The following is a 16,618-nucleotide window of genomic DNA, read 5'->3' as shown; positions in this document are numbered from 1 at the left end:
AACCCAGACGTATGAGGTGGTGTACCTGCGCCTTGTTGTAGCATTATTGGCTGGGAATCAGTGATTTCACAACCACCACCAAATAACTCCTGCGAAGTGTCAAATGCAGCGGATGTGGTGCTTGTACTAGGGCTGGTGGCTGCGGGAGATGAGGTGTTCTGTGTTAAGTACTCAATTATGTCCTCACAATTTTGGGAAGTGATGGCACGTGCCTTCTTCTGAGCACTGTACTTTGGGCCAGGTCCGCACGAAATCACAGCAACACCACCTCGCACAGACCTGCCGATGCCAGGTGGCCTTCCTCTGGGTCTGCCTCTACCTCTTCCTCTTCCTGGTTTGTCCATTTTGTCCATCTCGGGGGGATGCTAGGTATATGCAGTGAGGTGAGTTCACTCAACACAAAGGTAGTTAGATGCAGTGAGGTGGGTTTACTGAACAGTAAAGGTAGTTATATGCAGTGAGGTGGGTTCACTCAACACAACAGGTAGTTATATGCACTGAGGTGGGTTCACTGAACAATAAAGGTAGTTATATGCAGTGAGGTGGGTTCACTGAACAATAAAGGTAGTTATATGCAGTGAGGTGGGTTCACTCAACACAACAGGTAGTTATATGCAGTGAGGTGGGTTCACTGAACAATAAAGGAAGTTATATGCAGTGAGGTGGGTTTACTGAACAATAAAGGTAGTTATATGCAGTGAGGTGGGCTCACTGAACAATAAAGGTAGTTATATGCAGTGAGGTGGGTTCACTCAACAATAAAGGAAGTTATATGCAGTGAGGTGGGTTTACTGAACAATAAAGGTAGTTATATGCAGTGAGGTTGGTTCACTGAACAGTAAAGGTAGTTAGATGCAGTGAGGTGGGGTCACTCAACATTAAAGGTAGTTATATGCAGTGAGGTGGGTTCACTTAACAGTAAAGGTAGTTAGATGCAGTGAGGTGGGTTCACTCAACAATAAAGGTAGTTATATGCCGTGAGGTGGATTCACTGAACCGTAAAGGTAGTTATATGCAGCGAGGTGGGTTCACTCAACACAAAAGGTAGTTATATGCAGTGAGGTGGGTTCACTGAACAGTAAAGGTAGTTAGATGCAGTGAGGTGGGTTCACTCAACAATAAAGGTAGTTAGATACAGTGAGCTGGGTTCACTGAACAATAAAGGTAGTTATATGCAGTGAGGTGGGTTCACTGAACAATAAAGGTAGTTATATGCAGTGAGGTGAGTTCACTGAACAGTAAAGGTAGTTAGATGCAGTGAGGTGGGTTCACTGAATAATAAAGGTAGTTACATGCAGTGAGGTGGGTTCACTGAACAGTAAAGGTAGTTAGATGCAGTGAGGTGGGTTCACTCAACAATAAAGGTAGTTAGATGCAGTGAGCTGGGTTCACTGAACAATAAAGGTAGTTATATGCAGTGAGGTGGGTTCACTGAACCATAAAGGTAGTTATATGCAGTGAGGTGGGTTCACTGAACAGTAAAGGTAGTTATATGCAGTGAGGTGGTTTCACTCAACACAACAGGTAGTTATATGCAGTGAGGTGGGTTCACTGAACAGTAAAGGTAGTTGGATGCAGTGAGGTGGGTTCACTCAACAATACAGTTAGTTATTATCAGTGAGGTGGGTTCGCTGAACCATAAACGTAGTTATATGCAGTGAGGTGGGTTCACTGAACAGTAAAGGTAGTTATATGCAGTGAGGTGGTTTCACTCAACACAACAGGTAGTTATATGCAGTGAGGTGTGTTCACTCAACAATAAAGGTAGTTACATGCAGTGAGCTGGGTTCACTGAACAATAAAGGTAGTTATATGCAGTGAGGTGGGTTCACTGAACAGTAAAGGTAGTTAGATGCAGTGAGCTGGGTTCACTCAACACAACAGGTAGTTAGATGCAGTGAGCTGGGTTCACTGAACAGTAAGGGTAGTTAGATGCAGTGAGGTGGGTTCACTGAACAGTAAAGGTAGTTAGATGCAGTGAGGTGGGTTCACTCAACAATAAAGGTGGTTAGATGCAGTGAGGTGGGTTCACTCAACACAACAGGTAGTTAGATGCAGTGACCTGGGTTCACTCAACAGAAAGCTAGGTATATGCAGTGATGAGGTGGGTTAAGTATACACAACAGGTACTGGGTATATGCAGCCTGGTGTAGGCGAACGCGAACCACCAAAGTTCGCCTGGACCCTGCCCTTGATAAAACACAGTGGACCAACACCAGCAGCTGACATGGCACCCCAGACCATCACTGACTGTGGGTACTTGACACTGGACTTCAGGCATTTTGGCATTTCCCTCTCCCCAGTCCTTCTCCAGACTCTGACACCTTGATTTCCGAATGACATGCAAAAGTTGCTTTTATCCAAAAAAAAGTACTTTGGACAACTGAGCAACAGTCCAGTGCTGCTTCTCTGTAGCCCAGGTCAGGCGCTTCTGCCGCTGTTTCTGGTTCAAAAGTGGCTTGACCTGGGGAATGCGGCACCTGTAGCCCATTTCCTGCACACGCCTGTACACAGTGGCTCTGGATGTTTCTACTCCAGACTCAGTCCACTGCTAACACATGCAAAGTGCCACGTGCCAAGTGCAAAGTGCCACGTGCAAACACGTGCAAAGTGCCATATGCAAAGTGCAAACACGTGCAAAGTGCAAACACATGCAAAGTGCGAACACATGCAAAGTGCAAACACGTGCAAAGTGCAAACACGTGCAAAGTGCAAACAAATGCAATGTGCAAATACGTGCAAAGTGCCATATGCAAAAATGTGCAAAGTGGCACGTGGCACTTTGCACGTGTTTGCACTTTGGATATGTCACTTTGTACTTTGCACGTGTTTGCATGTAGCACTTTGCACGTGGCACTTTGCACTTTGCACGTGGCACTTTGCACGTGTTTGCACTTTGCACGTGTTTGCATGTTTCACTTTGCACGTGGCACTGTGCACTTTGCACGCGGCACCTTGCATGTTTCACTTTGCACTTTGCACGTGTTTGCACGTGTCACTTTGCACTTTGCACGTGTTTGCACGTGGCACTTTGCACATGGCACTTTGTACGTGTCTGCACTTTGCACGTGGCACTTTGCACTTTGCACGTGTTTGCATGTGGCGTGGCACTTTGCACGTGTTTGCACGTGGCACTTTGCATGTGGCACTTTTCACTTTGCATGTGGCACTTTGCACGTGTTTGCACATGGCAGGCAGCAGCTGGCCTGGTGTGTGCACAGCACAGACACATAGCAGCTGCAGCAGCACTGCAGCACACACTCTAAATGTCACACTATAACATCAATCAAGCTAATGACTGATTTAACAATAGTGTAGTGATAGTGAAGGGGTTAATCACTGAACAGCTTATCACTGTGTACAGCCCTTGGCCCAGCAGCACTGCAGCACACACTCTAACTGTCACACTATGAGACATCAATCAAGCAAATTAATGATTTAACTATAGAGTAGCGATAGTAGTGAAGGGGTTAATCAATGAACAGCTTTAGGTTTATAACTGTGTACAGCCCTTTGTAGGGCACCAGCACAGGAGCATGTCTCTCAATGTGCATTCAGCAAGCCAGGATGATCTGTCTCATCATGGCAGCCCTCCTTATTATACAGGGGGGCTGGCCAGTGTTCCTTTCTGTGATTGGGTGCCAGGGCTTAAGCTGGGAGGCCTCTGATTGGCTCAATGAGGTCAGGTGGTGCCGTTCAGGGTTCCCCTCTGTGATTGGTTGCTAGTGCTTTTCCTTGAGCCCTCTGATTGGCTCAAGGACGTCATCACCTTAGTTACAGTATTTTGGATCCAGATAACCGCAGATATCCACGGATATCCAGATTATGCACCCGACTATCCGCAGATAGCTATCCGGATTTGGGCCCAGCTATCTGGAATTTGGATCCGGTCGGATAGGCTTAAAAATTTTGGATATCCGGGTTACCCAGATATCCGGAATCCGGATGAGCACCCCTGGTTTTAATTGGCTGACCCTGCGCTAGATTATGATGCGCTGTGGCATGATGATTCTTAATGTGTGTTTAATGTGTTTTGACACAAACAAGACATGATTGAGTGCCATTTGGAGCGTCATATAGGTTTGCTTTTGACTTTGACACCTATGCCATTTCTTAAAGATCTAATAGGTATGATATGTCAGATCTATTCTGATATCTGGAATTCCATTGGCTCAGCAACATTATGAATATGCATGCATGTAAATTATGTATGGATTTAGCAGTTCTTTATCAGGTCCTCTTGTACTACTTAAAGGCTGACAATTGTATAGTTGATGTAATGTGTACTGGAACTATTTTGAGGAAGGACATATTGTCAAGTTTTATAAAGAGCTATAATAAATTATTTTTTAGACGGTGCAGATCTTTTCACCTTCTATTAATCTAGATCAGCATGCAGAAAAGCACCACCAGGTGGCGCTGTCCTTCTTACACAGCCATCTGCTGTACTGTAGCTTCCATACCGAGCTGAATCAAGAGACATAAAAGGAACGTGCAGCACAGTGGACAGCTGTGAAAGGAGGTCAGCACAACTAGTGACACTTGGTGCACACTGGTCTGGATGAAAGAGAGTGTGAGATGATACTGCATTCACCTATGGAGTGCACCTATGCCTGGATACCTATACTGGGGTCACCTATGCCTGGCCGCATTGTATATGGTGGTAATTAATGCATTTATTGTGAGAGGATTACTGCATTTGCTATGGTAGTAGATTGGTGCAATTTTTATGTGGGGTGATTGCTGCATTATATACGGGGGTGATTAATGCATTTTTAGGTTTGCAATCAAAATGGTGATGTTTCTCAGCATCATTTTCATGCAGAGGTTTCCTGACAATGAGAAAAAAATAAAAAATAAGGGTTCCTCAGCCCAAAACAAGGTTGAGAAAGGCTAGGTTATATTGTAGAATACCACAGTAGTTTGCTGTTAGCTTTATGTGTCATTGATCTCTTTTTACTATTGCTTCTTCCTTTCCTTGTTTTTCCTGTAACACTGTTTTCCTTGTACTTAACGTATATACTCGAATATAAGTCAACCTCGTGTATAAGTCAACCTCAATATATTTGACTCTTGACCTGGAATTTTTGACTCAAATAACCCTTACCCACTGTATCTGTGCTAATGTAAAGAGTTTGGACACAACTGTTCTTTAATTCACTTCAACTGTGATGTGCACTACAGTGGAACAGATATCCCTCAGTTTAGTGTGAAAGTATTACACACAGAGGGGGGCCGCCTGCCTCTCTCCCCCTCTTTTTAGTCCTGAAGCAGCCAGTATTCTGTAAACTCCCCCCCCCCCTTCTCCCCATCACCATGCAAAGGGGGACCTGCCTCTCTCTCCCCCACTTCTCAGTCCTGAAGTAGCCAGTGTCTAAGCGTTCCCCCCTCTCTCCATCACCATGCAAAGCCAGTGTCTAATCTAACCCCCTCCCTTTCTCCCCAGCCATCACCATGCAAGGGGGGGGGGGGCTTGCCTCTCTCTCCCCCTCTTGCAGTGCTAAAGCAGCTGTAAACTCTCCCTCCCCATCACCATGCAAACAGGGACCATCTCTCTCTATCTCTCCCCTCTGTTTGATCGTGAGCGCTTTAGCGAAAGCCGTTACACATTTATTGGTGAGTGCAGTGCAGCGTCCTCTCTTCTGCTTTTTCTCATGCCAGTCTGTGCCTGTAACAACATCTCTGGCTTCCGATGTCATGTGACTTCATGTGTCAAGTGGCATTGGAAGCTGGAGCTGTTCTTATGGACACAGACTGGCATGAGTAGAAGCGGAAGAGAGGATGCTGCACTGCACTGCACTCACTAATGAATGTGTGAGTAACTGCTTCCGCTGAAGCGCACACTATTCAGTAGATTACATGGAGGGGAGTGATAGACAGAGACGGTCCCTGTTTGCATGGTGATGGAGAGGGAGAGTTTACAGCTGCTCTAATGCTGCAAAGAGGGGGAGAGAGAGAGAGGCGGCCTCCATTCCCAGCTATAAGTGGGGACATTTAGGACTGACTCAAGTATAAGGTGAAACACTTTTATACTCAGTCAGTCAGTCCTAAATTTCTCAACTTATAGTCAAGTATATACAGAATATACATATGTGTATAAACATTGCTCCTTTTTCTTGCAAATGTAAAAAAAAAAACACCAGTGTGCATGTTCCAAAATTTCTTTTTATTTTCATTAGTTTATTTGACAGCATATTGAACATGATATACATGAGCAAAGTATATAGATATAATAATATTAAAGTGTGCATCATTCTGTATTACATTGGTAAACACCATGTCAAAATGAATAAAATCATAACAGGAGAACAATCACTTGATTCATGTATTGATTATATATGATTATTGATTATATATGTAATAAAAGGCAAAAGTAGAATGATTTCTGTCTGGACTGAATGACAACCTAATGATCACTACTACACACAGGGCCATTTCTGACCATTTTGGTGCCCCAGGTAAGGCCTCCCCAATCCTGTGACTAGGAAGATAATAGCCTACATGAAGAAGTTTTACAGGAGCTAATAACAGATTGACAGGTAATATACAGCAATGATATTGTTTCTCAAAATAAGTATATGAAGGATACACAAATGATGACAGGCCAGATCCACCTCACTGGTCCAAATTGGTCACCGAATCCGCACAACAAACCCTTCCTATAATTCTAATGAGGGAGTGTAGCCATTTCACTAAGGATTGTACTGTTTGTGTGATGCCTGAGACTTTACAGGTTGATAAATTGTCCTGGAAATCCTAAACAGAAACAACTATTCCAACCAGGCACACTGCTGACCCCAAAGATCCATGACCCTTGTGATGGACTATTCTGGGATACCCTGGATGTCCCCCTGGCAGAGTCACGCAATGGGCAACAGCACTCACCTGTTTTGGCCACTTGGTCTTTGGAGTCTGCAGACATCTTCTCTTCCTGGCATCTCCCCATAGTGTCTGAAAATGAATCAAACACTAGAGCTCCCATTTAGTGATGGGCTCATGGTTAGAAAACTATCCAAATCCGTCATTCTAATGAGGCTTAATTGCCTCAGGTGTGTGCATGGGTGACGGGGTTAATTACCCATAAGTCTGGCACTTCTATGCATATCACAAGCTCGCATGCGTCCAATGGGAAGTGCACGGTATTGAGTCGTGGAACGCGTCCCATTTGACGCATGCGAGCATGTGATACGCATAGAAGCACAGGACATATGGGTAGTTAACCCCATTTCTCTCATGCACACACCTGAGGCAATTAAGCCTCATTAGAATCATGGATTTGGATAGTTTTCTGCCCATGAGCTCATCACTACTCCCATTATCTAATTTTCAGACATTGGGGAAGAAGCCCCAGAAAGAGAAGATGTCTCCAGACTCCAGAGAGCGGATGGAGGAAATCTCTCTGGTGGGAGGGAAGAGTAGTGTCTGGAGGTATATCCAGGGCTGCACTACTATGTGTTGGGGGTCCAGGGGGACACTGAAGATGCCAAGGGCCCCGCTGCGGTCGCTACCTCTGCACCCCCTATCGCTACGCCCCTGCTTATGCAGGAGCATTCTGGGTGCTGTTGTGCTTTAATGGGGGCATGCTAGGTACCACAGCTTCCAACATGTCACCATAGAGGCTACACAACTCCCAGCATAAAAGCTGTGGAGCCTCCTAGGGGGGTGGGGGCATTCTTGGAGCTTTGGTGCCTCATAGCGGGGCATGCTGGGAGCTGTTGTGCCTCAATGAAAGGACCTTCTAGGAATTGTGGTGCCTCTATGGGGGAATGCTATGAGCTGTGGTTCCTCTATGGGGCATGCTGGGAGCTGTGGTGTCTCTATGGGGGCAAGCTATGCTGGGAGCTGTGGTGCCTCTGTGGGGCATGCTGGGTGCTGTTGTTCCTCTATGGGGACATGCTGGGAGTTGTGTTGCCTTAATGGAGAGAGACATGTGATCATGGGAGGGGATCCACTAGAAGGCCAGGGATGCTATGGGGAGGAAGAGGGGGAAGGACCCACAAGACGACCAGGCAATAGTTACTATAGGGTCCAATAGGCCAGGTAATACTGTTGGGGGACCACTAGATAACCAGGAAATACTATTTGAGGTTGGGTGGGCCATAAGATGACCAGGAAAAACCAATGGAGGACCACTAGACAATCAGTGAATTTTATGAAGGGGCCACTAGATGACCAGGGAATACAATGCAAGGTGGGGGAAACCACTAGGCTACCAGGCTGCCATTTGCATTTAACACATTTTTTTTTTTGAAATTGCATTCATATATTTACATTAAAGTCAATAGATACCTTTGGCCACCTATGGGTGGAGGCTACCTATACTGGGGGGCACCTTTGGCTACTGGGGGCTACCTATACTGGGGGGAGGGGCATCTTTGGCAATCTTTACATGGAAGTGACTATCTATTGTTTTATCTGGAGGCATGTGATTTCTTGATTGTTTTATCTGGAGGCATGTGACTACTTGATTGTTTTATGAAAGCATGTGCATTCAATCTAATATCTAAAACTGATTTCTTAGCAGCACTAAAGATGGCAGCAACAGGCTTTCCAACAAGCCAATCCCAGCCAACCAAATTGCTGAGTCAGTGAGTCCGTCCAACTGTAAGGCAGCGTGAGTTGCCATAGCAATGGCTACATGGATGCCACACGTTACTTGGTGGGCAAGAGTGACCTTGTGCAGCGATGCAGCGAGCATCATGCTTGCTGCCATGGCATCTAACACATGCACGCTAGAGTGGGAAGTGATGTGGCAACGCGCTAGTTATGTCACCACACACAGGGCAGGTTCCCCAATGACAATGATTTGCAGCTATGGCCACCAGTAAGCGGTGCCTCGGGCCCACACGATGGGAGATAGCAATGCGAACGAGGAGGCAAGACCCCTGGAGGGTGAGCAACTAGCCTGCACGTGGCAGCAGGGATTGGAGGCATGGGCAAACAGCAGATATAGCACATCGTCAAGGACTTGTCTATCCAGGTGCCACTTAAGGTAAAGGAAGGTTTATTTTTGATAATTTCACAGTTTATGCTGTGTTTACATATGCAAATTGTGATTGGAGGTGGGACAGCAACTTGAATTGTAGTATGTGAACCTGTATTACAGTACTTATAAGCCTGTCTTGCACTATGGCAAGGTGTTATCATTCTGTTATATGCCGTGAAAAAGGGGACCCGCTGTGGCCCAGAAACGGTTGTTGGTGACCAGAATGGATACCTGGTGTATTTTGTGAATAAACCACGTTATATTTTCAAGGAGTGTGCAGACCTGTGAATTTTTTGCCTTGTAGATGGTTTGGTCCAGCACTTCACAATACTGGATGGTGTGCAACTCTCTCTCTCTGCAATAGTGAATGATTTGGGTGCCCAGCCATTAGTAGTGTACCTACCATAAGGCTGCAGGTGCTCCATAACACCAGGTGTAGCCATGGCTAGGAGTGCCGCTGTGGTGCTCAGTCACTGTGTTCTTCCACGGGACCTCTTTTCATTGTTTGGGCAACATTCAGGAAAATAGCAGCAGGCAGTTCAGAGGACTGTACTACTTCCTGCACTAGATGTAGCACCCCTCCCCCTTCCTGTCCCATGGGCAATGTGTCTCCTCGCTCTCTACACACAGCCTGCAGTGAGTGAATGTGCAGAGCAGCAGGGTGAGTGGAGAGAATGATTGCTGTGCTGCAGCTGGGACATTAGCAGGGAGAGGTGGCAGGATGTGTAGTGCTTCAGATGTTGCCTGTCATTAGTAGCCATGTGCACTGGCTGCTGTAATACCAGAGTGCCCTAGCCCATTGATTATGTATCCTGATCAGAGTAATTAATCAATAATGCAGGGCAGTCTACTGTTGCAGAAGCCAGTGATACAGGTGCTGACAGCCAACTTCTGCAGTGAGCAGAGAAGCAAGCTCCAGGCAATTTATATTAGCTTTATTGCAGGTAACCTTATCTCTTTTCCTAGCTCCCCCTCCCACCTTGTCTTACCCATGATCCTTTCCTCTTTTCAGATTTTAGTGGCGTCTTTTAACAGTATGTCCCTGCCAAATAGCACTGGTGATGTCTGTAGTCCTGGTGAGAGGTCCTCCTGCCATTTCTCCTCTCTCACCAGGCTCTGTGTCTTATGCCTCTACCTCTTTATACCCCCCTCCTCCTATGCATCCCCCTCTTTCATATGTCCCCATTTTCTGACTGTCCTCAGAAGAGCTCACAATGTAAGCGTACTATAGTCGTAGTCTAATGTCCTATTATATTATTAGTGTATATTTATATAGCACTGACATCTTCTGCAGCACTGTATAGAGTTAGAGTACAGAGTTTCATAATAGTTAGGTCCATCCACATGCTGATGACTCCTTTGCCCCAAAAATTCCCCAAAATTTGCAGCAACATGCTCTGCGCCCTAAACAGTCAACCCTCCAATCAAAAAAAATTGGTTGTTTTGGGGGAATGGGGGGTGTCTGTAAATAATCAGCACCGGGTATCAAATTCCTTAGGTACGACGCTGGGGCCCATATAGACGCTTATGCAAATATCGTTAGTATGCTGGCCAAAGCAGAAAAATGGGTGACTGATAAATATTGTTTTCAACATTAGAACATAGTTTTTGAAAGATATTATGGTTTTGAAACTTGCAACATTATAGTTTTTGTCATATTATTTTGTTTGTATTAACAATTTTACCTTATCAAATATGTTATTGTTTTTACATTTGAAAGGGCGTCAGGAAAGGGTTATGTACCAACAGGGGGGTCTTCCCCCTGTGGGGGTGTCTTAGGGTTAGGCAACATCAAGCTGTATTAGGGTTAGGCACCACCAGGGGAGTTTTACGGTAAGGCATCAACATGGGGGTTCTTAGGTGTATGCACCACCAGGGAAGGGGGGGGTCTTATGTTTAGGCATTACCAGCAGAGATCTTAGGGTTAGGCACCTCCAGTTGGGTACTTAGGGTTAGGCACAACCGAGGAGGGTTCTGTCTGAGAGTAGGATTAGGTTAAGCTGTATTATTGAATAATGAAAAGGTTTATAAAGTAAATAACTTTTAATTTTCATTTCTCATCTGTTTTAGGCCCAGTGCACACCGCGCTGTTTTTGAAGCGATCCGCAAACCGCATCCGCCTTCGGAAAACGCTTGGCTAATGTATTTCAATGGGCTGGTGCACACCGGCGGTTTTTGGCAAACCGCAAACGTGGGTCCTGCAGCACGTTTGCGGTTTGCAGAAGCATTTCTGCCTCAATGTAGATTGTAAGCCTTGGCAGGGCCTCCCCCTTCCCTTAGTGTGTCCTTCTTAATTTTACTACCCCAGCAATGACACCCTTCTCATGGACTAACTCGTAAGCATTTTATACCCTGATTTTATGTATAACCTTGTGCTATGTTGTATAACCGTTTGCTACCTCTCTGTCTGTCATACCTTGTTGCAATATATGTATCCCTATTTATTGTCCAGTGCTGCATAATATGTTTGCGCTTTATAAATACAATAAATAATAATAATAGGAAAAGCTCAAACTGCTCTGGAAAATGCTAGATCAGAGCAGTTTTCCAGGCGTTTTTGTTACAGAAGCTGTTCAGTTACAGCTTTACTGTAACAATTTTTGTAATCTGCTACACAAAAACGCTAGGCACGTTTAGAAAACGTCTCTAAACATGCCTAGAATTGCTCTGAAATTTGCTCACAAAAACGCCTAGCGTTTTGCGGATCTGCTCGCGGTTTTTGTGTGCACTGGGCCTTACAATGATACTTATCATTTACAAATTTTTGTCTTCACTTCCCGCTCAGCTGAAAATGATCTTTATCATTTATAATGATTTCATTATCCACCTGTACTCTTTTTTCCTTGCATCTTTATTTCATGCACACATCTAATCTCTTTATATTTTGTATTCATATAGCACTGACATCTTTTTTGGCACTGTAGAGACTGTATAGTCATGTCACTGACTGCCCTAAAGGTAGCTATACACTGGTCGATTTGCCATCAGATTCGACCAACAGATAGATCCCTCTCTGATCGAATCTGATCAGAGAGGGATCGTATGGCTACCTTTACTGCAAACAGATTGTGAATCGATTTCAGCCTGAAACCGTTCACAATCTGTGGTGGTGGTGCTGCTGCCGCTGCTCCCCCCCCGCCCGCATGCCCGCATACATTACCTGCTCTGGCCGGCGCGACTCCCCCCGGTCTCCACTGTCTTCTTCTCCGCTCTGGTCTGGTCTCCGGGTCCGGCAGGCTTCACTCTTCCTGTCTGGGGGAAGTTTAAACAGTAGAGCGCCCGGTGAAGCCTGCCGGACCCGGAGACCAGCGCGGAGAAGAAGAGCGGAGACCCGGAGAGTTGTGCCGGCAGAGCAGGTAATGTATTTCAGCTGTATTGCCACGGTCGTCGGGCACTCGAACGCCGCTAGCGACGCGCTCCCTACCCGTGGGCGATCAACGGTAATTTCCCGCACAGAGCGATCGACGGGACCGATCTATTTCGGGCCGAAATAGATCGAAATTTAGCGTTAACGATTTGACAGCAGATTCAATCCCAGTGATCAAATCTGCTGTCGATCGGCAGGGAATCGGCCTAGTGTATGGCCAGCTTAAGAGGAGCTCACAATCTAGTTCTACCATAGTCATGTGACATGTCCTACCATATTATTAGGTATTTAAACAGAGATTACATCTTACCTTAATTAGACAGCACATAGTAATAATGTAAATAACTGTCCTGAGTGGGGCTCACAATCTAATCACATCATAGTCTAATGTCCTACCAAATTGTGTACATACTGTATCACTTATATCTTCTACAGCACTTTACAGAGTGCAAAGTCATGTCACTGACTGTCCTGAGAAGAGCTCAGCTCACAATCTAATCCCTAATGTTGCTTGCAAATTTTTGCCAAAGTCATTTTCGCATCGAAAATCCTATTTTCAACTTGCAAACATTTTCGTGAAAAAGTGCCTGCATTTTTGTGTTTTTTTGCCAAAACGCAAAAAAAGTGTTTTTACCACACAAACACAAAAAGATTATATTTTCACAGCGAAAACATAAAAAAACAATATTTTTACTGTTACTTTTTTTCCTTGAAAACTATATTTTACCATGAAAATTCACAAAAAAGTGAAAAATAACAAAACTTAGTTTTTTTAGCATTTCCACTTGAAAATCGAATTTTACATTATTTCCGTGAAAATGAATGCAAAAATACAGTAATATTGGCATTTTTGATCATCAATGATCTAATGTCCTAACATACTATGGGCTTGATTCACAAAAGCGTGATAACTCAGTTATCACACCTAAAAGCTTTACACGTGCAAACTAGGGTGCTAAGTAGTTAGCACGTGCAAACTGCTTAGCACCGTAGTTTGCACATGCAAACTACTTAGCACCCTATTTAGCACGTGCAAAGCATGTTAGCATGTGCAAAGTGGCTTTTCACTGACATGCTAACACTTTGCACACTTTAGTGAATCAAGCCCTATGTATTTACATAGCACTGACATCTTTTTCAGCACTGCTACTTACTTCATGTACATTTGGATCTGCCCCTGACCCATCATGACCACACCCATGTTCCAATGCATGGCCACACCCCTTTTTTGCTGTAGCACACTACGTGCACCACATTTAACCAGCATCCACACCGCTGAATCCAACACCTGCATAGCCCCCTGCCACCCTCAGAAAAAAAAAAAAGAAAAAAGAAACTTCCCTGGTGTGCCCTTAGTGTCCCAGTCTGACCCTGTCAGCAGCCAATAGGGTATATTCACTAAGCCCATGTAAATGTAATGCATACAGGAAGCACACATTGGGCTTGATTCACCAACCAGTGCTAAGTGTTAGCACACTTGTGAACAGCCCTATAGCACGTGAAAAATAGCTCTTCGCGCACTGTGCAGTGTGTTGAAAACATTGCGCGGTGCGCGCAATAACTGAACTTTCAGTGAAATGTACCCCCTGGTGCCTTGAAAATGTTGCACCCAATGCGACAATAACAGCGCATAGGGTGCGCCATAAACGTATGGTCGCATTGGGTCAGGGTGCAAAGTTTTAAAGGCACCGGGGGGTACATTTCACTGAAGGGTTCAGTTACCGCGCGAAGGGTGCAACGTTAACGGCGCACTGCACAACGCACGATGTCTGGTCATGCTAACTGGTTAGCACCCTAGTTAGCACGCCCAAACCCTTTAGGCGTGCTAACTAGGTTAGCACCAGTTACTGAATCGACCCCATTGAATTTACTAGGCTCTATGCAAATTAAGGAGGCCACTAATGGTTCAATTTCTAGCGAAAAATCATTCGAACGATCAGAAATTCTGATCGGATTGGTTGTAAATAATCTCCATTGATGGGCCCAATCGATTACAAACGATTATAAAAATAGTCGTCCGATTGGATTTTGGCAAACCCAAAATTTGGATTTTCTTGTTGGTTGTGATAGAGAGGAAGCAAAGATTGGTTCGTTGATGGTGTAGTGAACAATTTTTTTCTTCTGATCTGAATTATCTGATCGCTCAAACGATTTTTCGCTAGAAATTTGATCGTTAGTGGCCATTTTTACATATCACATTATGTAATTTGTGGAACTTGCTTCATAAACAGGGCCGGATTTAGGCCAAGGCCACATAGGCCATGGCCTAGGGCACCACAGGAGCAAGGGCACCAAAGCAGCAGGATAAACTTATGCAGCATTTGCAATCATGCAAATGCTGCAATGCAGGGGGATCAGGCAAGCACCTGATCGCGGTACTCTGCTGCTAGCCCCTGTGCAGTGACCATCTTGCTCTCTGTGCACGCTTGCATTGTGATGGGCGGCTATGAACTTGGGCAGCATTGGAGACAGAGGGGAAGATGAAGCGTTGGCACTGCAAATGAGCTGACAAATGAGTGACACTGATGGCTGCTGCGGTGTGAAGGCAAGTTGGCTACCTATACTGGGGGGAAGGAGGGATTAAGGAAGTCATCTGGCTACCTATACTGAAGGGAAAGGGGGGAGGGGTCATCAGGTTACCTATACTAGAGGGAAGGGGGAAGGAGTTATCTGGCTACTTATACTGAAGGGGGGGGCGGCTGGTGACAGTGGCCTTGGGCGATAAAGAATACAAATCCGGCCCTGTTCATAAATGCAAAACCTACATTGCTTCTGTAGCAGGCAACATGCAATTGAAGCATGCAATTGCATGTTTAATGTAACTTATGCAAATTATGAAACATGTTAAATACCTATGTTATGTTTCTGGAGGTTTAGTAAATTTACCCTAGTATCTGATATCTCTAGTTTAGTCATCTACTTTGATATGCCATTTTCAATGCAGATAGCTGCATTTTGTTTTTCCAGCATGTTGTTCATTTTAAAGAGTTTGGATTTGTGAAAAGTGTACTCTGATTAAAAAAAAAAAAATGGTGCAACACCATTACTTTGAATTCAAAAGTTCCCTTTTGAATAAAGTGCTTTCTCCACAGCTCTTTTTTTTTCTTTTTCACGGACAAAATCAAAGAGAACTTTTGATCTCTTGGCTTGTTCGGCGAAGATATCTCGTTTTTCTGACATGCGAAACACAACGTCTTCAGTGATTTCATAAAGGCAACTCAGTATTCTTTCATGCTTGCCCCGGAGTTTCCGTTGATCTTGCTGAGTGTAATTTTCAAAAAAGAACATGTTTGTTGCCCCCAACTGATTAAATTTCCCCCATACGTCACCTAGATTCTCACTTTGCCCATGAGTGAGGACCACAGTGGGAATTAGACCTGCAAGAAAGAAAAAAAAAGATCCCAATTATAAACAGCTTTCAAAATGTAAGATAAAGTGAAGTCACATAAACTTTTTGGCCATGTGAATAAGATGCCATGTGGAGATACCACAAAAATAATAATAATAATAATAATAATGGAAATGTGCCCTTATTGCTATGCCACTGAAGGGACCTAGCACATCTGAACTACGTGCCTTTTATGCCAGCCCGGACATTTAGCTACAACACTTTCGTCTCACAGACAGTGCACACTTTTGGCCACATTTGCTAAACTTAACTGTGGGCTGAAAGTACACATGGAGCTCTAAAAACATCCCTGTATGCTTTTTATGCTAGTAAAGGTACGTTGGATTACAATTGGAGCTTTTTTCATCAAGTACAAATGCCTGTGTAGTGGTGACGATCGTAATCAGCAAAATTACGATTTTGCTAAATTTTGTGTACATTTTCGCAATTATGCTTATACGTAATTACGATTTGCAAATTAAATTGATTTCGTAGTCATTTGTAATTTCGCATAAAATTTTGTGTAATTTTTGTGAAATGTTGCATATTTTTGTGCCGACTTTTGAGGTTAATAGCAAAGCCCCCATACATGCTACTGACACCAAAATTGCTACATATGTTAAAGGGAATAGTGGGTACAAGAGAAAAAAAAGAATTTTCAAAATAGACCATAGAGTTTTGAGAAAATCGATTTTTAAAAATGCAAAGAAAAAATGGTTTTTAAACTTTGAAAATGACAGTTTAAAAACCATTTTTCTTTGAATTTTAAAATCTATTTTCTCAAAAACTACAATGTCTTTTTGAAAAAAAGTTTTTCTGCCTTGTACCTAATATTCTCCTTAACATGTGTACCAATTTTGGTAGCAATAGCATGTAT

At 44.2% G+C, this 16,618-nt stretch overlaps 1 protein-coding gene across 1 annotated transcript in view; it reads right to left on the bottom strand.

Annotated features, from left to right (window-relative positions):
- Positions 1-14,126: 14,126 nt before the first annotated feature.
- The window catches only part of LOC137526020 (uncharacterized), a 342,683-nt gene continuing 340,191 nt past the window's right edge, over positions 14,127-16,618 (bottom strand). The window contains exon 4 of the mRNA XM_068247231.1: positions 14,127-15,730. Coding sequence (XP_068103332.1) covers positions 15,408-15,730 — 323 coding nt within the window. The 3' untranslated portion in view covers positions 14,127-15,407. The remainder of the gene's footprint in view (positions 15,731-16,618) is intronic.

This window comes from Hyperolius riggenbachi, chromosome 7, assembly GCF_040937935.1.
Source record: "Hyperolius riggenbachi isolate aHypRig1 chromosome 7, aHypRig1.pri, whole genome shotgun sequence".
NCBI lineage: Eukaryota > Metazoa > Chordata > Amphibia > Anura > Hyperoliidae > Hyperolius > Hyperolius riggenbachi.
Note: the sequence above shows the minus strand (reverse complement) of the source record. Positions and strands in the feature narration are given on the sequence as shown.